General features: G+C 36.3%; 1 protein-coding gene across 1 annotated transcript in view; it reads left to right on the top strand.

Annotated features, from left to right (window-relative positions):
- Positions 1 to 26,531, top strand: part of KHDRBS2 (KH RNA binding domain containing, signal transduction associated 2) — a gene marked incomplete at its 3' end in the record, with an annotated part of 651,690 nt that overhangs the window by 102,733 nt on the left and 522,426 nt on the right. The window contains exon 2 of the mRNA XM_082639746.1: positions 357 to 484. Coding sequence (XP_082495872.1) covers positions 357 to 484 — 128 coding nt within the window. The remainder of the gene's footprint in view (positions 1 to 356; positions 485 to 26,531) is intronic.

The raw sequence follows: 26,531 nt of genomic DNA, 5'->3' as shown, positions 1-26,531 counted from the left end.
AAACAAAACATTTAACATTAAAATATATTTGTTCTATTCATTGCTCCTAGGAAACTTATGTTTGCTTAGATATTTTAAATAATTAAAGGGAATATTCTTTCTCAAATTTTGTTTGAAGATGTTAAAAGCTAATTAAATGCACCCTTTGTTTCACAGAAGACAGTTGTATCTTCAGTCATTGCTTTTTGGTTTTAGTTGATATAGATCATTGTACAGACAGTACAGTAGCATAGCTTTCAGTCCTTTTATCAAGGTTCTTCAAAATCGTATTTAAGAAGTGGAGTGATGAAAAAAAGTCAGTGTATTTATGATGACCTCTCAATTTATTTAATGTTTCTCTTGTGAATTTTTTTCAGAAATTGAAAAATTTCAAGGTTCTGATGGAAAAAAGGAAGATGAAGAAAAGAAATACCTTGATGTCATCAGCAACAAAAACATAAAGCTCTCAGAAAGGGTATTGATTCCTGTCAAACAGTATCCAAAGGTACTGTAATATATGCTTTGTTCTCATAAATTAAGAAAGAATTGATAAAAATAAGGCTTGATGTTTTATTAATTGTCTTTCATGAAATAAATATATAAAGCTTCATTTTATTAATATATACAAATATATGATACTGACATAGAAGAAGGAAAACTCTTTGAAATTACAATAATTTTCAACTGATTGCTGTATTTTTATTCTGTGAATATGGGAAGCATAACTAGATATTTTAATCATTTATTTAATATATAAATAATTCAACAATTTGATTTTTCAAATATGCACACTCAATAATGTTTTGGTTCATGTTAAAATGCATATTCTTATTACAAAAGGAAGTAGAATTAATGCTACTCTCAATATACAGCATTAGCCAAACAGCAGAGAATTATTATATTTAGGAAGGTAAAGGGTCTTTATTAGACCCTTGGATTGTAATCTCTAGTCTTCTATATTCAGAGTCCATTTATATAATGATTATGATAGTATTTTCTTAAAAATACTTTTTCACTAGACACTTTGTCATCATGTGATATTTTTATCAGCAGAATCATGATTATAAAATATAACATTTCAATAGCATGGTTTCATTACTTATATTCATAACTTTCAATGGTTGAAAACAGTTTCTTTTTAATTTTTTTTCAAGTAAATTACCTAAGCAAAAAAAAAAAAAAAAAGAAACTCAAAGATTTAAGCTGGTAATTAACTTTCTGAAGAGTGTATCTGAAGCAAAGACCATATAATTATCCTAATAATAAAGATTACAGAAATAAATGCTGTAGTTTACCAATTGTCTTCTAATATGATAAAGTTTAGTAAATACAATTAAGTAGAAGGTTGTGTTTATAATTATTTCAAACAGAATAAGCTGTTACAGCACATCAAACCATAAAATTTAACTTTCAGATGAGGTTTTTGGGGCATACACATTTTTGGTTTCTGTGTTTATTTTGAGCTAGACTTACACTATTGCAAGATAGGTACATTCAATGGATATATATTTATAATTTAAATTTTATGAAATTTACTTTATAATTATGTTTTAAAATATTAAATTGGGCTGTCATAGAAATGTACATGAAAAGTTTTACTTAGTAATGAAATATGGTAGAAATATGATGGGGTATTGTGTCTTTTTTAAGGACCTTGGTTAATTAAACCTTTAGAGTCTAGACAGAGTACAGTTTCCTTCTTTAAATCATATATTTAAATATTATATAACTTGATACTTTTTCTCAGAATAATGCTTGTCTATTCTTTGGATATGAGAAAGCTCATGATAGACTCAGTATCTTCTTCTCAATAAAATGTAGCTCTATATCTCTGAGCAAGTTGTGTTAGTGGTTCAAGTCCTGATAGCTCTCCAAGTGATGGTGTGAGTGATGTTATGCTGAATATTACAGTAGTAGTTTACACTTGATTCATAATGATGACTATTGAAACAAGAATATTTTATGGTGTCTAATTTTTGTGTGGTATTTAATTTCATAATTTATAGGAAGGTTTTTAAACAATGAAACCACCTATTATTCATATTGAAATAAACCATGTCTCACTAGCAAATTATTGTACCCCCTTGAATTTTTAGAATCACAGAATGCTTAAGCTGAGACTAATCTTGGAAATCACAGTATATAAAACTTCTATTTTACAGATGTGGCAACTAATTATGACTTGCTCATAAAAAAATCACAACTAATTGTGAACTGCTCAAAGAAATAATCTTTGCTCTAGGTGGAATGCTTCACTAGGCTGCTGTTATTTTAAATTCTTCATTTTTTGTGAACCATTACATTTTTAACTTGACTAAAAATGCTCACATTTTGCTTGACTTTTTCATATAAAGTGTGGAAGAAAGTTAAAACAGATAGCTCCTAATGATTAATAGTTTTATGGAGTATTATCAAATAACAATTTATGCCTTATAAAATGTACCATTTTATGAATATAATGAATATAATGCCAAACTTCTTTATTTATTATGGTGATGTGCATTTCATACATCTAATTATCACACATAGAGAACTCTTAGAGCACATTTACAGAAAAAGAATACTGAGAAACACAATCATCTATCAAGTTGACCTACATTTGTTTTTGCTTGTTTTTATACTATAACAATAAAATTAAAATCAACGTTTTGAAAGCAATATTTACTTTCAAAAGTGGTATTTCTCTCCTGCTGACTGAATATCTGTGGTGTTAAGATTATAATCTCTAAACTTGAGCTGTATTTGCTGTGCATTTGTGAGCCATAACACATATAGTGTGATATGATCCTGTGAACTGTTGAGCAGGACACAACAGTATGAGTTCAAGGTTTACTTTTTTAAAATAAAAAGTGATGCACCCTTCAGGGGTCCATTGGGGAAAAAGGCCTGCCTCCCACGTCTTCTCCCACAGCTGTCCCTGCCCTTGATGCCTGCTGTGTGGACTGACAGTCCATGTGGTGATGACATCATCCTCTCCAACAAAGAGTAATAAAGAATTATGGGAATTCTTGAGGAAATGACCTCATCCCGATTTTACTACTTGACGTTTTTTGGACAGATTTTGTTTCAATTTGTCTCTAATTCAAGTTAATTTGCTGACTTAATTGAGTAATTCAATGAACTGAGAGAAGTTTAAGATTTAAATTATAGAAAATATAAGAATACTTTTCACACACATTAAGAATGATTTATCTAGTGTTTTGTGATTAATCACTTAATTTGGAGGAAAAAAACATATTAAATTATTTTAATGGACAGTTTTTCTTGTTTTCTTTTTTTGTTTGTTTGTAACAAGATTAGTAAATAAATAGACTTTGTATATCTGTTGTTTACATTTGCAAGTGTATTAGAATCAGAGCGATTATGTCTTGATGTTCAAATCTCTAAGGAAGCAACGTGGTCAGTATGTTCCTCTATAATCCTGAGATTAGTGTGGAAAACTCACCACCTTTAACATTAGCTCTTTCTCCCTGAATCCACACACACGGCACTTTATAGTCCAATACACATTTACTTTTTTTCAAATTTAGATACTTCCAACTCTTATGCATATTATAATCAGAATCAGTTTACAGTCTCTATCAGGCAAGTGGTGGTTGTAACTCACTGTTTTTGTATGTAAACTTTGCACATGTGAATTTGGTCATGGCTTCTTATATTGAGTTGTTTGTAGTGTTGGAAGTATGTGTATTGAGTTTAGTTGCTTTTGGAAGTGTATTAGGGCATTATGGTTTAGTGTTGATGTGCTAGGAGATTATATATACAGAAAAAGAAGAGAACTGTAGCTTGGGGCATAAATTTGATATTAATGAAGACAGTTTTCATCCTTGCAAGAAGCAGAAAGAAAAATGCCAAAATTTCTTGGTCCTCAACAAATAAGTGCCTTACAGGACATAAGAAACTAAGATACACATAATGTTGGCTGCTGTATTCTGTTTTGTTCTGCTAGAAGGATGACTATCACAAGCAGGCATCCATGCAGAAGGATGCCCATCACAAGCATAGGCACAGTGAGGAGGATCAGAAGATGGGGCAGAACTGCCTCCACCTGCTGGAGACCTGCCTGTTGCTATTGTACCTATTTGTCCATCTGGGCAATTCAACCTCTCAGTGTCTTTTAAAAATACCTTTTTGATGTTGCTTTTAGAATCCTCTGAAATACATCACACATTTTCTTCAATTAAATTTGCCCCAAGGCCCACTTTTTATTTCTCGACCCAAGTCACTGCCAACTTTTTAAAGCAATAAATTGCCAGGAGCATAAATCGACCCCCAAAATTTGGCCCCTTTGAAGATCAAATGCAGCCATGTCCCCCTGTGCTGAATTTGAAATCAATTCCTTATGTAAATTAATGCAGAAAATTAAAGTTCCAAAATACGTTCAAAGCACCACACTTGCTCTATATTTTGTCTTCACCTACTCAGTCCCAAGAGAAGGGTTGCTTTATGTGCCTGGTTGGAAGCACTCTCCATAGCCTGGCATGTCCTCCCACAAATATTGTTTCCTTCTCTGTACTTTGAAAGATGAAAAACAAAACCTATTATTTTTTCTAACTTTTTAAGTAATTATCAGAGCATTTAAGAATGGTTAATAGGATGATGAGTTAAGATGGCAGAGGAGTAGGAGAACGTGGAGTTCATCTCTCTCCACAGATGCATCAGGAATACAATTATAGATGCAACAGTTCTCACAGAACACTGGCTGAATGCTAGCAGAAGACATTGAACAACAGAAAGGACTATAAAAATCCTTGCATAACTGGGTATGACAAAAAAAAGAAGGTAGAAGGGGGAGGAGAGGAAGTGGGACAGGACCTGCACCCACAGTTGGGGAGCTGAAGCAGAGGAGAGATTCCTGGGTTCGGGGAAACCCCTCTCTGACAGGGAAATCAATTGGGATGGAACAGAAGCATTTGAGGCTGTTGGAAGAGGGTGAAGTGGCTGATCTGTGGCAGGTGCAACAGAGTCAGAACTACACAGGCAGCCCTTACTGTGGCCCTATGTGCCCCGGACTGGGATGTGTGTTCACAGGTGTGCAAGGGAGATGGGAGCTGGAGCAAGGGGATTGGAGAACAGGCCTGGGGCGAGAACTGGTGTTGGCTGTGGGAAGACCGACTGAGGGGACAGGAGGGAGGAAATCCACAGCAGGGAATGCCTAGAGAGGAAGACCGGACTGCCATGGAAGCAGGCACTACTGCTCAGTCACACGCAGAGGGAGGAGCCACTATTGTAGCCTCTCTCTCCCCTCATGTTGACACCTGCCGATAGACAATAAAAGAAGCCTTCTCAGTGCCGGCCCTCCCATGCCTGCTGCCAGGCACCAAAAATAACCTGGCCAGGGCCAGCCCTCTTGCACCTTACACCAGGTGCCAGAAAAGACCTTCACTAGGGCCATATCTCTTGTGACCATGGTCACTGGCTTCCCTGCACATTTGGCGCCACGAGGACTCCTGCCATCCAGGCAGTCATGCCACCTCTGCACCCGGTCCTCCTCACTGGGGTAGACCCATGAGCTCCAAGGCATCCTCAAGAGCAGACTCCTGTGGGTGGACCACAGGCAGAGGTGGGGATCAAACCAAAGCTGAACCCCAGGGATGGGGCGACTAAGAAAGAGAATTGAAAGTCTTTCCATGAGCTGTACAAGCTGCAGATTAAATCCCCATGATCAGCTAGACCCTACGTCTATCCAATATCTAAGTAGACAATGAGTGTTCCCACAAATGAAAACAGTCTATCTCTGGCAGCTGTGGAGTTTGGGGACAAGCACACACAGGAATTGGGCCACATCAGAGTCCGAGTGGTCCCCATAGGGCCCACAGAAGGTCCAGAGACCAACCCAGAGGCAGAGGAGGGCCTCCTGGGGAGGCAGAGGTGGGCTGTGGCTCATGGCGTGTGCAAGGACACTTAACACCTGAGACCCCAGGGAAACATAATTATTACTATTACTTTTATTATGTTTTGCTTCATTCTCTTGTTGGTTCTGGCTTTTTTGTTTATTTTGGGGGGAACTTCATGTTTTATAACATTTTTAAATTTTTTTAATATATTTGTTTTCACTTTTCTTTTGTTTTTCTGTGTTCTTTTCCCTTATTTTTTCTTCTTCTTTTTCTTTCATATATTTTGTATTTTTAAAAATTTTTCTGGGCTTCCCTGGTGGCACAGTGGTTGAGAGTCCACCTGCCAATGCAGGGGACATGGGTTTGTGTCCCGGTCCAGGAGGATCCCACATGCTGTGGAGCAGCTGGGCCCATGAGCCATGCCGTGGAGCTTGCATGTCCAGAGCCTGTGCTCTGCAGTGGGAGAGGCCACAGCAGTGAGAGGCCCATGTACCCCCCCAAAAAAAAAATCCATTTCTACTTTCTGTTGTTCTGTGTTTTTTCCCTTTTTTTAAAATTATTTTTATCGTTTTTTTTCTGTTTTTTTACTTTACTCTTCAGTTGGCATACTTCTTTGGTTTTGTTTTTAGCTTTTGTGTTTTTGTTAGTTTTGATTCTAATTCTTTGATTTCGTTTTTAGGTTCTTCAGTTTCTCTGGTTGTTCTCTTGCTTTTTTGTTTCTGTTTTCTTTTGTTTCTCTTTTTGTTTGTTTCTGTTTTTGTTTCTTTTTTTTTTTTTTTTTTTGTGGTATGCGGGCCTCTCACTGTTGTGGCCTCCCCCGTTGCGGAGCACAGGCTCCGGATGCGCAGGCTCCGTGGCCATGGCTCACGGGCCCAGCCGCTCCGCGGCATATGGGATCCTCCCAGACCGGGGCACGAACCCGTATCCCCTGCATCGGCAGGCGGACTCTCAACCACTGCGCCACCAGGGAGGCCCTGTTTTTGTTTCTTTTGCATGTGTGTGTGTTTCCTTGTTTCTGTTGTTGATTGTTTGATTCTGTTTTTACCATTTGTCTGGGGCCTTGCTTGTCTTTTTTTCTTCCTTTCTTTTACTTTAATATATTTTTATTTTATTTTTTTATATTTCTATGTTGCTTTTCTGTTGTTCTGTCTTCTTTCCCCTTTTTCTTTTCTTTTTTTTTTTAATCGTTTTTGTCTCTTTGTTTTGTTTCTTTGCTTCATTCTTCAATTGGCACTCTGCTTTGGTTGGGTTTTTTGGTTTTGTGTTTTTGTCACTTTTCTTTTTAATGGTTTGATTTCATTCCTGGGTTCTTTTGTTTGTCTGGTTGTTCTCTTGTTTTTTGTTTTATTTGGCTCTGTTTCTTTTGTGTGTGTGTGTGTTTCCTCATTTGTGTTTCTGTTTGTTTGATTTTACTTTTTACCATTTGTGTGGGGTTTTATTAGTCTTTAAAAAAATTTTTTTAATTACCTTTATTGCCAGGTTGAGTGACTTGTAGGGTCTTGGTTCCCTGACTGGAAGTTGGGTCTGAGGCTCCAGGGTGGAAGCACTGAGTCCAGGACGCTGGACCACAAGAGAATTCCCTGCCCTAGGGAAGCTTAATCACCGAGTGCTTTCACGGAGGCCTCTATCTGAGTCCAAGACCCAGTTCCACCCAACTGCCTGCAGCTCCCAGGGCTGAACGCCTCACACCAAACAACAAACAAGACAGGAAGACAAAACCATGCATCAGCATACAGATGACCTAAAGTCATACTAAGCTCACAGACACCCCAAAACATACCACCTAGCACAGCCCTGCTCATCACAGGGAAAAGACTCAGCTCCATCCACTAGAATGCAGGCACTAGTCCCTCCCATCAGGAAGCCTAAGCAAGCCACTGGACAAACCTCACCACTGGGGGCAGAGAACAGAAGCAAGAGGAACTACGACCCTGCAGCTGAGGGATAGTTACCTCAAATACTGTAAATTAGACAACATGAGAAGACAGGGAAATATCTTGCAGGTAAAGGAGCAAGATAAAAACCCACAACACCAAATAAATGAAGAGGAAATAAGTAAACTACCTGAAACTACTAAAGAGAGTAAATACGAACCAAAATCTCAGAAATAGAATAGAAAAAATACAAGAAACGTTTAACAAGAAGTGAGAAGAACTAAAGAGCGAACAAACAGTAATGAACAACACAGTAACTGAAATTAAAAATATTGTAGAAGGAATCAATAACAGAATAACTTAGGTAAAAAAAACAGATAAGTGAGCTGGAAGTTAGAATGGTGGAAAAAACTGCTGCAGAGCAGAATAAAGAAAAAATAATGAAAAGAATTGAGGACAGTCTCAGAGACCTCTGGGACAATATTAACACACCAACCTTTGAATTATAGGCGTCCCAGAAGAATAGTTAAAAAAGAAAGGGTCTGAGAAAATATTTCAAGACATTATAGTTGAAAACTTCCCCAACACGGGAAAGGAAATAATCAGTCAAGTCCAGGAAGTGCAGAGTCCCATGCAGAATAAACCCAAGGAGAAACATGCCAAGACACATATTAATCAAACTAACAAAAATTAAACAAAATGAAAAAATACTGAAAGCAGCAAGGGAAAAGCAACAAATAATATACAAGGGAATCCCCATAAGGATAACAGCTGATCTTTCAGCAGAAACTCTTCAGGCCAGAGGGGAGTGGCAGGCGATATTTAAAGTGATGAAAGGGAAAAACCTATAACCAAGATTCCTCTACCCAGCAAGGATCTCATTCAGACTTGACAAGCAAAAGCTAAGAGAATTCCACACCACCACATTAGCTTTACAACAAATGATAAAGGAACTTCTCTAGGCAGGAAACACACGCTAAAGAAAAGATCTACAAAAACAAACCCTCCAAAATTAAGAAAATAAAAGGAACATACATATAAATAACTACCTTAAATGTAAATGGATTAAATGCTCCAACCAAAACTCACAGATTGACTGAATAGATACAAAAACAAGACATGTATATGCACTGTCTACAAGAGATCAACTTCAGACCTAGGGACACATACAAACTGAAAGTGAGGAGATGGAAAAGGATACTCCATGAAAATGGAAACCAAAACAAAGCCAGAGCAGCAATTATCGTATCAGACAAAAGAGACTTTGAAATAAAGACTGTTACAAGGGACAAAGAAGGACACTACATAATGATCAAGTGATCAATCCAAGAAGAAGATATAACAATTGTAAATATTTATGCACCCAACATAGGAGCACCTCAATACATAAGGCAAATGTTAACAGCCATAAAAGGGGAAATCAACAGTAATACGATAATAGTAGAGGACTGTAACAACCCATTTACACCAATGGACAGATCATTGAAAATGAAAACAAATACAGAAACACAAGCTTTAAATGACACATTAGAACAAATGGACTTGATTGATATTTACAGGACATTCAACCCAAAAACAACATAGTACACTTTCTTCTCAAATGCACGTGGAACATTCTCCAGGATAGATCACATCTTGGGTCACAAATCAAGCCTTGGTAAGTTTAAGAAAATTGAAATTGTATAAAGCATATTTTCTGACCACAACACTATGAGACTAGATATCAGTTACAGAGAAAAAACTGTGAAAAATGGAAACACATGTAGGCTAAACAATACGATACTAAATAACCAAGATATTGAAGAAATCAAAGAGGAAATCAAAAAATACATGGAAACAAATGACAATTAAAACATGACTACCCAAAACCTGTGGGATGCAGCAAAAGCCGTTCTAATAGGGAAGTTTATAGCAATACAATCCTACCTCAAGAAACAAGAAAAATCTCAAATAAACAACCTAACCTTATGCCTAAGCAATTAGAGAAAGAAGAACAAAAAGAAAAAAAAAAAACAAAATTAACAGAAGGAAAGAAATCATAAAAATCAGATCAGAAATCAATGAAAAAGGGCTTCCCTGGTGGTGCAGTGGTTGAGAGTCCGCCTGCCGATGCAGGGGACACGGGTTCGTGCCCCGATCCCGGAAGATCCCACATGCCGCGGAGCGGCTGGGCCCGCAAGCCATGGCCGCGGAGCCTGTGTGTCCGGAGCCTGTGCTCCGCAACGGGAGAGGCCACAGCAGTGAGAGGCCCGCGTACAGCAAAAAAAAAAAAAAAAAAAAAAAAAAAGAAATCAATGAAAAAGAAATGAAGGAAACAATAGCAAAGATCAGTAAAACTAAAAGCTGGTTCTTTGATAAGAAAACAAAATTGATAAACCATGGAAAACTCATCTCAAAAAAAAAAGAAGATTCAAATCAACAGAAAGAGAAATGAAAAAGGAGAAGTTAAAAATGACACTGCAGAAATACAAAGGATCATGAAAGATGACTACAAGCAACTATATGCCAATAAAATGGACAACCTGGAATATATGGACAAATCCTTAGAAATGTACAACCTTCAAGGATTGAACCAGGAAGAAATAGAAACTATGAACAGATCAATCAAAAGCACTGAAATTGAAACTGTGATTACAAATCTTCCAACAAACAAAAGCCCAGAGCCAGATGGCTTCACAGGTGAATTCTATCAAACATTTAGTGAAGAGCTAACACCTATCCTTCTCAAACTCTTCCAAGTTTGAGGTCGTCATCACCCTGATACCAAAACCAGACAAAGATGTCACAGAAAAAGAAAATTATAGACTAATATCACTGATGAAGAGAAATGTAAAAATACTCAACAAAATACTAGCAAACAGAGTCCAACAGCACATTAAATAGATCATATACCATGATCAAGTGGGGTTTATCCCAGGAATGCAAGAATTCTTCAATATATGCAAATAAATCACTGTGATACACCATATTAACAAATTGAAGAATAAAAACCATATGATCATCTCAATAGATGCAGAAAAAGCTTTTGACAAAATTCAACATCATTTATGATAAAAACCCTCCAGAAAGTAGGCATAGAGGGAAACAACCTCAATGTAATAAAAACCCATATATGACAAACCCACTGCCAACATCATTCTCAGTGGTGAAAAACTGAAAGCATTTCCTCTAAAACCAGGCACAAGACAAGGATGTCCACTCTCACCACTTTTATTCACGTAGATTTGGAAGTCCTAGCTATGGCATTCAGAGAAGGAAAAGAAATAAAATAATCCAAATTGGAAAAGAAGCAGTGGAACTGTCACTGTTTTCAGATGACAGGATACTATACTTGGAAAATCCTAAAGTAGCCACCAGAAAACTACTAGAGGTAATCAATGAATTTGGTAAATTTGCAGGATACAAAATTAATGCACAGAAATCTCTTGCATTCCTATACATTAACAACAAAAAGTCAGAAACAGAAATTAAGGAAACATTTACCAATGCAGCAAACAGAATAAAATACCTAGGAATAATCCTACCTAAGGAGGCAACAGACCTGTATGTGGAAAACTATGACACTGATGAAAGAAATTAAAGATGATACAAACAGGTTGAGAGATATACCATGTTCTTGGATTGGAAGAATCAGCATTGTGAAAATGACTGTATTACCCAAAGCAATCTACAGATTCAGTGCAGTCCCTACCAAACTAACAATGACATTTCTCACATTACTAGAAGAAAAAAATTCACAATTTGTAGGGAAACACAAAAGACCCCGAATAGCCAAAGCAATATTGAGAAAGAAAAACGGAGCTGGAGGAATCAGGCTCCCTGACTTCAGAGTATACTACAAAGCTACAGTAATCAAGACAGTATGGTACTGGCACAAAAACAGAAATATAGATCAGTTGAGAAGGACAGAAGCCCAGAGATAAACCCACATACATATGGTCACCTTATCTTTGATAAAAGAAGCAAGAATATACAATGGAGAAACGACACCCTCTTCACTAAGTGGTGCTGGACAACTACATGTAAAAGAATGAAATTAGAACACGTCCTAACACCATACACAAAAATAAGCTCAAAATGGATTAAAGACCTAAATGTAAGGTCAGACACCATAAAACTGTTAGAGGCAAACATAGACAGAACACTCTATTACATAAAGCATAGCAAGATCCTTTCTGACCCACCTCCTAGAGTAATGGAAATAAAAACAAAAGTAAACAAATGAGACCTAATGAAACTTAATATCTTTTGCACAGAAGGGAACTATAAACAAGATGAAAAGAAAACCCTCAGAATGGGAGAAAATATTTGCAAACAAAGCAACTGACAAAGGATTAATCTCCAAAATATACAAGCAGTCCATGCAGCTCAATATCATAAAAACAAACAACCCAATCCAAAAATGGGCAGAAGACCTAAATAGACATTTCTCCAAAGAAGATATACAGATTGCCAATAAACACATGAAAAAATGCTCAACATCACTAATAATTAGAGAAATGCAAATCAAAAGCACAATGAGATATCACCTCACACCAGTCAGAATGGGCATCATCAAAAAACCTATGAACAATAGATGCTGGATAGGGTGGGGAGAAAAGGGGACCCTCCTGCACTCTTGGTCGAATATAAATTGATACAGCCACTATGGAGAACAGTATGGAGGTTCCTTAAAAAAATAAAACTAGAACTGCCATATGACCCAGCAATCCCACTACTGGGCATATACCCTGAGAAAACCATAATTCAAAAACAGTCATGTACCACAATGTTCATTGCAGCAGTATTTACAATAGCCAGGACATGGAAGCAAACTGAGTGTCCATTGACAGATCAATGGATAAAGAGGAAGTGGCACATACATACAGTGGAATATAACTCAACCATAAAAGTAAACGGAATTGAGTTATTTATAGTCAGGTGAATGGACCTAGAGTCTGTCATACAGAGTGAAATAAGTGAGAAAGAGAAATACAAATACCATATGCTAACACTTATATGTGGAACCAAAAAAAAATGGTTCTGAAGAACCTAGGGGCAGGACTGGAATAAAGACACATACTTAGAGAATGGACTTGAGGACATGTGGAGGGGAAGTGTAAGCTGGGACGAAGTGAGAGAGTGGCATTGACATATATACACTACCAAGTGTAAAATAGATAGCAAGTGGGCAGCAACCACATAGCACAGGGAGATCAGCTTTGTGCTTTATGACTACCTAGAGGGGTCGGATAAGGAGGGTGGGAGGGAGCTACAAGAGGGTGGAGATATTGGGTTATATGTATATGTATAGCTGATTCACTTTGTTATACAGCAGAAACTAACACAATATTGTAAAGCAATTATACTCCAATAAACTTGTTAAAAAAAAAAAAGAATGGTTAATAGAGACCCAAGGTTACTAACTGTGGAAACTATGACACTTCAAAGCCAGCATTACCACTTACAATCTTGGAAACATCTGTCTATTTTTCTAAGCAATGTGGTTTTCTAAAATCCATTCTGTAGCTTATATCTTAAGCTTGTTTTATCTTTACCAGAGACCACTTCATAGCGTCGCTTGCTTTTTAGTTTTCTAAAGGAAATGGAAAAGGGGATTTGACAGGCTTTGTGATTTCAGTTTCATTTATATCTGTTTCCTAATCTCTCACCTGTGACTTTAAATGTCAATTGAGAAAATAATGACACTCCTAGAAGTGTCACTTTTTTTACGAGAAAGAAAATAATTCCAGAGTGCTTGTGCAATGCATTTTCTTTGATAGAGTGGCACTTGAAATTACCACGTTTTCCAGAAAAATTTAAAAATTTGCAGAGGTATTCTGTCTGGTACTTATCTTTTCCAATGACTTTTTTTTTATTAATGCCCATCCCATGTATTTAAATACTATTTATCCATTTGACACTTAAACTTTTTTTGTCTCCAATGACCCATATATTCCTAATCCTGAATTGTATGTGTTTCTCTTCCCATCCTTTTTTAGGAGTTCAGCACACCCTCACGAAATGTGTGCTCACACTTCCCAAAATGATCTTGCCTTCTTTTCTAGGTCTACACCCCCTAGGGTGTCTTCAATCTGTTTTAACCTGCTGTTTCTGTCCCACCAGTTTATTTCACACTCACCTTCAACTGAGAAAAGTGGGAACTACTTCAAATGGATCATTAAAAAACTAGTGCCTTTTGAAATATGTCCAAACATGTATCCTCATTCAAGGGTCCTTTGAGAGCCAAAAGATCCCTACCTCAGATCCCTTCTTTAATCTCACCATTCTTTATTTGCCTGTGTGTTCATTTGTTTGTTTAATTCAGTGAGCCTTCAAAAAGTTTCTCTACACGCATTAGAGCATAGATGGCCCTTCTGCCATTTATTTTGCTGTTGCAGTAGAAATGGATTTTTATATAGATATATCTTCAAGAGAGGAGAGGAGAAAGATCACTATTAAAATCGAGAGACACAACATTATCAGTTCAATGGATTCCCATATTATTACTGACCTCAAAGGACATATTGACATATGGAACCAAATTAATTTGATGTAAATTCAAGCACTATAGTATACCTTGAGAATAGCAGGATAAAAACTTCCTGTGGAAAAGATACAGGAAATAGGAATTAATGCATCTCCTCCCCACCTCGAGAAAGGTCTAGAGAAGGGATTATTGTTACTTATAATACTAAGTTAAGACCTGATTACAACCACCTTTTTGAAAGAAATTTAGAATCATGTAGAAAAATTGTGAGTGACTTTTATTTACTTTTTCAAATTTAAGTAGTTGTTAAAAGAAATTTGTGTAATACATTTAGATTTCTACCATTTTATAAGTAATTTTCTTAAAATACACGGATTTTGCAAATATATCACAAAAATAAACACTACAATTCTATTATGAATATCATTGCAAAAACTTTAAAAATATTACCAAATGTTGTGTGTCAGTATTCAAAGCACCATTATTCACAATTGCCAAAATACAGAAAGAACTCAGATGTCCTCAGCTGATGCACAGATAAACTAAATGTGGTGTATACACACAGTGGAATATTATTCAGCTGTAAAGAACAATGAAATTTGGATGCATGTTACAACAAGGATGAATATTGAAAACATCATGTTAATAAGGAGAATAAACCAGACACAAAAGGACAAATATTGTATGATTCCACTATGAAAGGTACTTAGAACAGGCACATTCATAGGTACAGAAAGTGTAATCGAGGTTACCTGGGGCTGTGGAGAGAGATGAATGGAGAGTTACTGTTTAATAGATATCGAGTTTCTCTTTGGGATGATGAAAAAGTTCTGGAAATGGATGTGGTGATGGTTGCACATTGTGAATGTACTTAATGCCACCCAATTCCACATTTAAAAATAGTTAAAATGGTAAATTTTATGTTGCATATATTTTATTGCAATAAAAATAATGTTATAAAAATATTACCAAACGAATTTCAATAGTATATTACAAGCAAAATAAATTACACACAAACGTAGTTTTATTACAGGAATTCAAGACTGGTTTAGTACTTTAAAACATTTTTTTTTTTAATTATCGAAGTTTGGGCTTCCCTGGTGGCGCAGTGGTTGAGAGTCCGCCTGCTGATGCAGGGAACACGGGTTCGTGCCCCGGTCTGGGAAGATCCCACATGCCGCGGAACGGCTGGGCCCGTGAGTCATGGCCGCTGAGCTTGCGCGTCCAGAGCCTGTGCTCTACAACAGGAGAGGCCACAACAGTGAGAGGCCCACGTACCTCAAAAAAAAAAAAAAACAACGAAATTTTAGGATCAAATCAGGCATTTGGTAACATCAATTTTCCATTACTCATAAAATGACATGAACATATATAATGAGTGTATATTACAAATCAGTGTGAAGAAATTGTTTATTAATTAAATGTTAGAGAGGGAACTAGTGAGGCATTTAGGACAAAATAAAATAAAGACTAAATCCCTAACCCATCTTTTGCAACAGCATAAATCTCAACTGAGTCTAAGATTAAATTTTTTTAAAAAGTACTGGAATAAATCATGAGAAATTTATTTTATAATATTTGATGGGAAAACATTTCTAAGAAAGATGGAAAATACTTGAAGCCATAAGTAAATGATTAAAATATTTTACACCATAAAACTAAAACTCTATATAAGCAAAAATAATGATGATGATTACCAAAATAAAAAAGTCGCAATCAAAATGCTAAACTGGCATGGCTATTTGAGAAATGTTTGAAACACATGACAGAAAGTTTATTTTATTTATATGTAATGGTCCCACTTTTTCTAACTGAAGACGAAGCCAATGATACCAACACAGTTCTCACACATATACTGTTTAAAGCAAATAGAAAAAACCCTTAACCTCACTTATCAGAAAAATCAAGTTAAGATGAATTTGAAATGCTTCTCTCTCCTCTAGCAGACTGATGAAAAAACTTTGATTATAACCAATACTAATGGTGTTAGAGTATGGGGGAATAATACACTCTGTAAACTGCTGCTCAGAGCATGGAGATGCAGCCATTTTAGGGAGCAGTTTTGTAAAATCAATGAAAATCACAAAGGCACAGCCTTTTGGAATCAGTTGGATATCTAGCAATTTATTTTAGAATGAATATATTTGCACAGATATATGCTGTTAAGTGAAAGTATGAAAGATTTTAGTTTATTTCTCTTGAGCATAAAAAGGATATATTTATATTAAATATGTATACTTATATATATAAGATGATAGACAGATAGAGGTAGATAATAAGGAAACAGTAGGAGGCCCTTTTCCATTGCAGGCTCTTTTGTGCTGTCTGAATTAGTTATACTAACACGTTATTTTCCTAGTAATAAAGATGTTTTTTAAATAGTTTGGGCTAGTTGAAAACATTTAAAATAGAAAAAAAATTGTTTCTACTTAAAACCTTTTTCCTAGGTAGAGAAACAAATAATAAAAACTAAGGATTATGGAACGTTTTTATATATATCAGACACTGTATATTTTTTATATATACTAAATCATTTAATTGTCACAAAAATTCTAGTAATACTATCCTTCCCATTTTACAGACAAACTGAGTTTCAGAAGCACTCATGTGCCAAAATCACATTATTAGGAACCAGCTGATCAGGATTCCTATCCAGCAACTCTGATTTCATGGCCTGTTGTCTTTACCTGTTTATACTGTGTGGTTCTATTATTACACTGTAAGCAAATGACATCTTAAAACATACAGTAGAAAATTTGACCCCAAGCATGACTCATCAAAATCTAGTATAAACTTAAAAAACAGATGAAAGTATTATTTTTATGAAAAAGATCGAGTATAGCCTAAAACTCAAGTTTAGAGAAATAACTAAAGCATCATAAAATAGTACTTCAGTCTGGGACCTCATGCCTAGAGAATTAAGGTTTTTGTGAGTACCCACTGTATATGAAACACCCAGCAAAGCACAGTGAATGGTCTTATTCCCTCAAGAACACTGGGTGAGTTCTGAAGAAGAGACTATGGTTTAAAAACGTTTAAGGAAATTTCCTAAAGCCACACAATATTTAAGTGATAGTGTTAAAACTGGAGCTCAGGTCTGATAGCACCAGAGCCTCTCTTCTTTGAATTAAACCATTGTTGTGATTCACTTTATTTTATATGAAGAGGCATTGAGATAATTTTGGACACAGACAGATAAGATTGCAAAGGTTCACAGATGGAAAAGCAGATGTCTTTCTCCTCTGGTGTTAAGTGAAGCAGAAATGATAGGCTCATTAGTTGCAGTGTATCTCATAGTTTCTATGTTCTAATCTTCTACTCAATTTAGGAATCATTTCTACAATATCTGTGATACTCATCAGCCTGTCTACAAATACCTCTAGTGATTAAAAAGAAAGTTAACTGCATTATAATATCATTGAATCTAATAATTAGACATTGCTGTTCAATTTCTTTTTCTCATTGAAGTATGATCTTTATCCCTTAAAGTTGCTATTAGTCCTGGTTTTGCCTTCTGCATCACTAGAGAACCCACTTGAAACACTTGAACCATGGTCTTGCTTGAACTATCATTGACGTGTAGTCTTCGTTTGGTTTCTGGATACCATAATTTATATTTTTCTCCTGTTAGAAAAGTGGTACCATTTCTCAGCCTCCTCTGCTGTTTTGTGAGTTTCCACACAACTTCATAATGTTGGAGTCCCTAAGATTGTCCACAGTGCTCTGCTCTGTCTGCACTCACACACCCTTAGTCCTCTGTGGCATAGCTTTATGTGCAAATGGCTTTATATGGCCGATGATCCAGCCAGGACTGCTCTCCAAGATTTCTATATGGAGCTTCCTACTTGACATCACGACGTGGATGTCCAGAGAACCCAGGTTCAGTTGGTATTCTTCTCACCCCACATGTCCTTCACCTGTCGCCTACCTGTCTCAGTTGTTGGCAATACCATCCTTTCACTTGGTCAGGTCGGAAACTGTGGAGTCCTCCATGACTCCTCTCTTTCTCCCACACATCCTCAAAATACATCGAGAGTCAAAGAGCTCACATCCTTACCATTGCTATTACTATGGCCTGGGTCCTCATCTTCTCTTTCCTGGACCACTGTGATGGTCTCCTAGCTGATCTGCTTCTACACATGCCTTCATCTCTCCCTACCCAGGGACTCACAGTCCCTTTACCCTTCTCTAGCTTTTTTTCATAGCATGTATCACTTTCTAGTGTATTTCATAATTTTTTAATTGTTATTTTTATGGCTTCTCCACACTAGAATGTCAACTGCAAAATGCCAAGTCTCATCTTTCTCAATCAGTCATGTGTCCCAGTCACCTAGAACTATTCCTGGCACACAGTTAGGTAGGTGGTTAATAAATATTTGCTGAGTGGATATAGAGTAATTACACAGCTTCTGCTCGAAGACACTCTTGCTGGAGGAAATGCAGTTACTGTAGAGTGATCCAGAACAAGGACCTCCCTGTTCTCACCTGTTGCCTCTTCTTACAGAATTTTCAGGGGACCCATCACAGTGGTCCCAGTGACATCACAGGTCCTCTGGAAGAGACTCCTGTATCACTGTTCTCTTCCCAGCCTCAGTGCTAATCTTAGCAGAGTCCAAGTACAAGAAGAAAGCAATTACAGTGAAAATTTTGCTCAATTCTAATGCCTAGATAATTGGTTACTTTGCTTTAGCATATTTTCTAATTAAAATGAAGTTAAAAGGTTAACTCAAATTACTTTCAAGTTATTTCTGAATATCATGTTTTATTAGTTAATTATCCATTTTTAGTAAGAGCAGTATGTTAAACATTATTTGACCTTTTACAAAAGAGCCTACAAGGTCTCCACATCATTGTTCTAAATATTAATTCCTGTCAATTCATTGTCATTCAGGATATATGCATTGGATCTACGTGGTAGTCACTTATTTGACTCATAAATGTAAAATTAAAAATATGCTTTCACTGGTCTTAGGAAGTCCTGATATTGATTTAAACAGTTGTTCTAAAGTGGCTTCATACTAGGATGAATCCAGAAGCTTTGGGACTGTGTTAGATCATCTTTAACAATTTTTGTTAAATTTTAGCGACTAAGGCATGAAAAGGAGGCAAGGTTATAGGAAAGCTAGACCATTATTTGAAAAACATAACAGAGAAGAGAAAGAGAGCTTGGGTATTATTTGGGGTGTAGAGTTGAGTGGTGCAGAGGGTAGGATCAGGGTAATATTTATCTTACTGTCAAGTCCTCTCAATAAAGAAACCTTTATTTATATGGCTGTTTTTTCATCTTGGTAATTTTCAGGCCTGGCTTCTTCTTCTGTAGCGTTTCTCTGTTTCTGGAAAGAAATCTGTATGGATATATTAAGATGTAGAATTGCTTGAGATGCTAAAGATTGCTGCGAGGAGACAGTATAAAATAATGGGAAAATAGAATTCTGACCCAGATAGACCTAAGTGTGAGTCACAGTTTTACTTTTATTCACCTATGACCATGGGATCTCCATTAATGCTTTCATCATCAAGGTTTTACAGCTGTAACATGAGTGTTATCATATGCTTGGAGGCGTCATCAGGAATACGTGAGAATATGTGTTCATACTTGGCATAATATCAGCACACAGTGGAAGCTTGTATAGGTATAACCACTGAGTAATTATCAGTTTCTTCTTTTGTTCCACTTAATAATACTCTTCTTTGGTGTGGAAGCACCTACCCTTTGCCAGGCTCTGTGTATGTGTGATAAAACAGAGAGATGGACTTATTTCCCTGAGAGTTCTGTAACATCATTCCTGAAAGGGAGAACAATAATACATTAATAAAAATAGAGATAAGGTGATTGGAAGGGGATTACAATTATATTGGTGGTAATACAAGTTTTTATTTGTTGACTATTTACTATGTATCAAACAGTATTTTCTCTGATTTAAATTATACCCTGATTTATGCCACTTAATATTCTGTGGAATATGTACTATACAGAGGAGGAAATTTAGGCACAGATAAAATTAAATTGTTCAAAGTTACATAGACACTTAATAATGAACCAAGATTGAAGAACAAGTGAAAGTTTAGGCATGAAAGTTATCTTCAATATCTACAATGTTTATTTACAAGGTAAATTTCATCCTTGTTTATTTAAATGCAATTCTAAAGCATTCTTAATGTATACCCCTCCTCCTTATTCAGTGTTTCGGATTTGAGATTGAAATTTGTGAAATGTTGTAAATTGAAAAATGAATACTTTACGTGTAATATTAAATTATCAAATGAATGTTTAAATAAACCATATTGTTATTATTGTATTTTACATATTATAATTTTTACTCATAGTTATATACCACATTGTGTTAAAACATGTGAGTACACCCCCAACAGTATATTTTGTTTACTTCCTGTGTTGCCATCTGAAGACACATCTCTGAGAGTTAGAAATTAGAGCTAGAGCTGTTGCTAGTCTATTTTTAATTTCACGTACTAACTAACTGAGAGTGAAGAGCTCTGTGTTTCAGTTACTTGGATGTTTGGCGCATGGTTCCAGAACTATGCAGCAAGTGCTGAAGCCTCACAGAATTCTTCATTATTACTTGTGCCAATAGTAACTTTGCTTCATTAGTATGATAGGCTGTATAATATGAAATTAGAAATCATAACCCATGTTGGGCTTAGCTTACCTCATTTTTATTGTCTTCTTTTAGAGTAAGGTATTATATTTAACCTAATGGAAAAATTGTCAATTTCATGGTGTCATAAAAAGTTGCAAAATAAACATTTGAAAGAGTAACTCTCGTTGCCAAAAAAACCTGATAACATTTTTTGTTTTGTTTTATGAATTCAGCAATAGAATCTAGCAAAATCTTAGAAGAGTGTTTCCCTTTCTACACTCTGATTTATTGCAGTGCAAATAGAATACTAATGTTAGGTCAAAAGTGGAATTTATATTTTAAGGTAAAGTTGTAATGAGGAAAATTTAATTTATGAAGTGGCCCACCTGAATTTTCTCAAATTAAAAAAAAATGCTCAGGGCCTCCCTGGTGGCGCAGTGGTTGGGAGTCCGCCTGCCGATGCAGGGGATACGGGTTCGTGCCCCGGTCTGGGGGGATCCCATGTGCCGCGGAGCGGCTGGGCCCGTGAGCCATGGCCGCTGGGCCTGCGCATCCGGAGCCTGTGCTCCGCGACGGGGGAGGCCACAGCAGTGAGAGGCCCGCATACCGCAAAAAGAAAAAAAAAAAAAAAAAAAAAAAAAAATGCTCAGATTTATGAAAATTTTTGCAAGTTTTGGTTATCTTTTGGGGTCTAATTTCAAAATATTGAAATAGTTTTGATTTTATAGTTTCATACTAATTGTGCAGTTGACTTTATTATCAACATTTGATCATGTATCCCATTTATTTGATCTTGCTTTAGATCAATCTGAATCTACTGAACTAGCTAAAGAAATGTTTTATTGTAAGATTCGATGTACTCTTCAAAAATTTTCTCTGAAATTGACTATTAAAATGTGTAACTTTGGGGTTGATAAAAAATATATAGTATAAGACTCAAAAAAAGCACATAGTTTATTGGAACTTGGGAAACATTTTTCAAATGTTTGTCATTTTTATATTCGTGTCACAGATGGTTTGAAATTATTAAAATCTTTACACGCAGTGATTCTATACCTCAGCTATCAGATATAACTTTGTCGATGGTATTATTAAGAACTTTTATTGTTTAATATGTATAGAACTGTTTCTGGCTATACCCTGGGAAATGTATGGGGAACGGCATTAAATTAACATACAACATTTTGCTGCCAACCAATATGTTGTCTAAGTAGACAGAAAAATTGCTGCAACCGCATTTCACACGTGTGCAAAGAAGGTTGAGCCCATTATGTCCTCTGAAATTATGACAGAATTTTCCTCCAATACACAACAGTGGGATACAGCACTCCAATCTTCCCAAAAATGGAAATATTATGCAGAAACTATCTCTATTTTTCCCCATTTCCATCCTTGCAAATGACTTACTTGAACTCTTGTCTTTCTGTAAACTGTGGAAGACAGATCTGGGAAGAGCTTGTTCTGTGCTTCTAAAAGCAACCATATGAGGAAAATTGTTTTCTATTATGTGAACAGTGTTATTGTATTAAGGAAAAATAATAGCTTAGCAATGAAGCTGAATAAAATGATGCATGTGCATTTTGCTACTCTGGGCACTGTAGGGAAGAGATCCAGACCTAGTGGCCTTGAAGTCTGCAAATGAGACAGGACATGCAGACCTTGTGGTCTCCACCCAGGTCCCCTCTATGGCTCCATCCTGTTCTCTGACAGTTTCCTGTCCCACAATCATCAGACCCATGCTTTTACTGATGACTCCCAATCCTTAACTTCATCAGATATCTTTTCTTGATCTCCAGATTTATGTATTCATTATTTGACAGCTTCACCTGAATATTCCGGAGGCAACTCAACCTCAGCAAGACAAAAACTATTCTTTTCATTAGAACCTGCTCTCACTCTTTTGCTTCTGTTTCAATGAATGACACACCCATCCTCCTTGTTACAAAGATAGAAATTTGGGTAACATCTTCGACTCTTGCTTTGACTTTCCAGTCACCAAATCTTGTATATTCTTACCTCCTAAACACAGTTCAAGTACATTCATGTTTCCCCAGCCCCACTACTGCCCCTTCTTCCAGGCTACTGTCAGCCTTGACATCCATTTCTACAAGAGTCTTCTCATGTGTTTTGCAGAATTCAGTCTTTCACTTTCTGATGTATTCTTCACAAAGGAGTTTGAGTAAGTATTTTTAGACAGTGTAATTCTCCTGCATAAGGACTTTCAGAGTTTCTCCACTGCCTAAATCCAGTCTCCATGCTACTTCTTGTATGATTTGAATAGTTCACTTTCCCTTGAATCCTTCCATCATCCTGCTTCTATCTCTTGTGTATCTGTGGCATGATTAATCCTCAAAACTCAAAGTTTGTGTGGATATATAACCAAAATAGAAATAAAATAAAGGTGTGTGGTCTTGTACTTTTAAAACAGTGAACCTTCTTTGACATTCTTCTCCTCAACATTATTTTTGATACTCTTACCATTTTATGTTTTTTGTTCCCATGATCTTATTTTAACCCCTTTCATATGAACCCTTAATTCCATTTTTTGTCTTTGTTTTACTTCACTTATTAAGATGGATAGGAGAAACTGAGGGGATACTAAGAAATGAACCTTCTACAAAGAGAAAATTAGCAGAGATTGAAAGAATATGTAGGTCAGAACCCTGCTTCTTTTTAATATACAGGCTAAACACCAGGGCTTGTATTTGCTATTTTTAAATTAAATTTTGATATATTCTCAAAATATTCTGGCTAGAATTCCTATAAGGTCACTTTGGTGAAATAGTTTCAGGGTTTTTCATTCCCCTTTTCTTCTATTCAGACCTAGGTTAGAAAACAATGCAACAGATGAAATAAGGCAGGAGAAAATGGGAATGGGAGAGGACAATAGCAGGAGGGAACACAGGCAGAATTCCAGTGCTGTGAGGGGTGGCGTGTCCTGGAGCCCAGGCATGTACGTCTCACCTCTCTGCCAAACGTCCCTGACCTTGCACTTGACCGTGCAAAAGTCTCTGATGCAGCCTCTCAGTGCCTACTTGGCTTCACCCATTTTGTCTTGTCCAAGAAGTGCTGTGGTCATTTTACCACCAAGATGACCAACCCAGTGATAAAAGAAACTTCTGCTAGGGAAAAAAGAAGCCAAATGCTCAGGACTCTTGTACCCCAAACTCCTTAAGAAAGGTCTGTTTTGTGACTTGAGGGCAGTCGGGTGGGGATATGATGAAGCACGATGCCTGGGAGAAATTTGAGGTTGTTGCCTGTAAAGTTATGGTATCAATGCTTCAGGTACAGTCTGGGTGGAGTACTTCTGTTGATTGCAAAAGAATCTCCCTGAGCCTATCGTCATGGTTCAAGAGGACTGGTTGTGGTTGTGCCAAAGGAGGGCTGAGTGGGTGTGACAGCAGCTGCTCTCAGTTCCCGGACGCTCTGCCCAGCACGTTGTGATGTAAGTGTGGCCCTTGGAGAAAACACCAATCATTTTTTATTAATTTCTCCCATGTTTTAAAATAGTATCAACAAAAATAAATATTAGAATGAACATTTACATCACTTCTCTTTAAACGCATCCTCTTTTAAAAAGGGGAACTGTAATGTCTTCACTTATGTGTGGAATCTAAAAAATAAAACAAACAACTATAACAAAACAGAAACAGATGCACAAGATAACAGAGAACAAACTAGTGTTTACCAGAGTGGGGCGGGGGGAGTGGCGATGGAAATTGGTTAAGGGGATTAAGAAGAACAAATAAATTCCAAGGATGCAATGTTCAGCATGGGGAATTTAGTCAATATTTCATAGTAACTTTTTATGCAGTATAATCTATAGGATGTCAAATTACATGCTCTATATCCAAAACTAATATAATATTGTAACTAAACTATATTTCAATTAAAAGAAAAGGGAGAATATCTATCTCATTGGCTATTGTGAGGATTAAATAAGGTAAACACAGAATTGTGTGTAATTCTTATCCTGTGCTTTTCTCAGAGCCTTGCATTACGATTTTATCACAGCACCAACCATAGGACAATGCAAAAAGAAAGTGCTCTTTTGCTATTTGAGATGAACTATACATGGACTCACAAAATATGACTCTCTATACTCATTTTTTATTACTAAGCAGATTTTTTCAAACAATAAACAGGCATTAAGGACTTTCATCATTTGCTCAGCTGTAGAATTGTACAAGCAAATTTGGATTTGAAATTTCATTGTGTTCTGTTTAAAACACTAAGCAGGTAATCCCCTAATGTTTAGTTTATTCATAGTTTGTGGTAATGAATTTAAGACTTGTAAAAGAGTGAAACTCATCTTTGAGACAGGACCTTAAAATGTGAAGTTTAATGTATATCGTATCGAGTGTGCTATAAACTGTGAAATCCCGTTTCCCAATCCAGTGTTTCCCTGCCAAGCCCTTCATTCACATACATAATCCCTAGTGAGCCCAAGCCCCATGCTACTGGGTAGACCCAGGGCTTTTTACTTTTATCCTGCTATGTTCATGGGCTCTAAATATGCAGTTTAAATAACTTGTTGTGGGCTGAAAATATTAATTTGTTTATCTCAGATCTGAGTTACATTCCTTGAGGTTGCTTGTTATGCACATGTCATTCCCCAGAAGTAACATGTGGAGGACAGCCCCGGTACCACCCACAGCCATTCTGTGCAAGCAGGGAGATGGCAAAGGAATCAGTGACTACAGAGAGTAACTGAGGTCAGGACTTGATTATGGATTTTCCATCATCATTTCTAATTATATTTTAGATGTAGGTGTCCGATGAAAATGCTACATCTTTGACTTTTTAAATAACTTGATTAAGTGAGTAGTCGTATATCACACTAAGAAGAGTTTTTTTGTCATTTATATATTTTCTTGGGAGTCAACAGATTATTAAGTAAATAAAATAATGCCTTTCTAAACCAAGATACTCAACTCCTTTTAATACGCATGAGAACTAACGTTTAGTGAATTCTTATTGAGTGCCAGGCACTGTGCTAACTGCTTTAACTTGTGTTGTCTGAATTAAGTCTCACAGAAATCCCATGTGATAAGTCTTATTATTATTCCCATTTAACAGATGAGGACACAAAGCATAGAGAAGGAAAATACGTTGCCTAATCACATAGCTATCGAGATATGGACGTAGGTCTCAAACCCAGGCACTTGGCTCCAGTCTACATATTTATATTAGCTGCTCTATACAGTTGTACACAGTTTTCATCTCTTCTTTTTACCCATAGGATTAATATTTGTGGCATAAAATATATTTGATATATTTTAAATATATGCATGCACATGCACAAACCATCTTCTTGTGTTAACAGGGACTTCAGTTCTCCCCCCATCGACATGAATGTTCTTCTGTCACTTTCTTCAGTGTTTGTTTAGATGACTTTTGTCTCCAAGATGTGTGTCATTGTTCATCTTAGATTTTATAGGCCTAGAGAAGACCAAATAGCATTTTTCTTTTCTATAATCTTAGAAATCTTTTTCTTCTTGTTTAAGACAATTTCTAAGGAAGCCCTATTCATCACTGAAGAAGAAAATCTTAAATCTAGAAGCAACCCTATTGTTTATTTTTTTTAAAAGCAGTATTTCAGTAATATTCCCAGAGAGAAAAAGATTAATTCTGGGACTGTGATTGTGAGACATAGAAATAGATGGGTTTTATGAAGCAGTATGTGAATTCTATTTGGTTTTTTTGTGTGCTAGATGAAGGGAAAGTATCTATTGACTGTATAATAAGGGGGCAAGTCTGACATAGTAAGTTC

The sequence above is a fragment of the Mesoplodon mirus genome (genome assembly GCF_964341445.2).
Source record: "Mesoplodon mirus genome assembly, chromosome: 12".
NCBI lineage: Eukaryota > Metazoa > Chordata > Mammalia > Artiodactyla > Ziphiidae > Mesoplodon > Mesoplodon mirus.
Note: the sequence above shows the minus strand (reverse complement) of the source record. Positions and strands in the feature narration are given on the sequence as shown.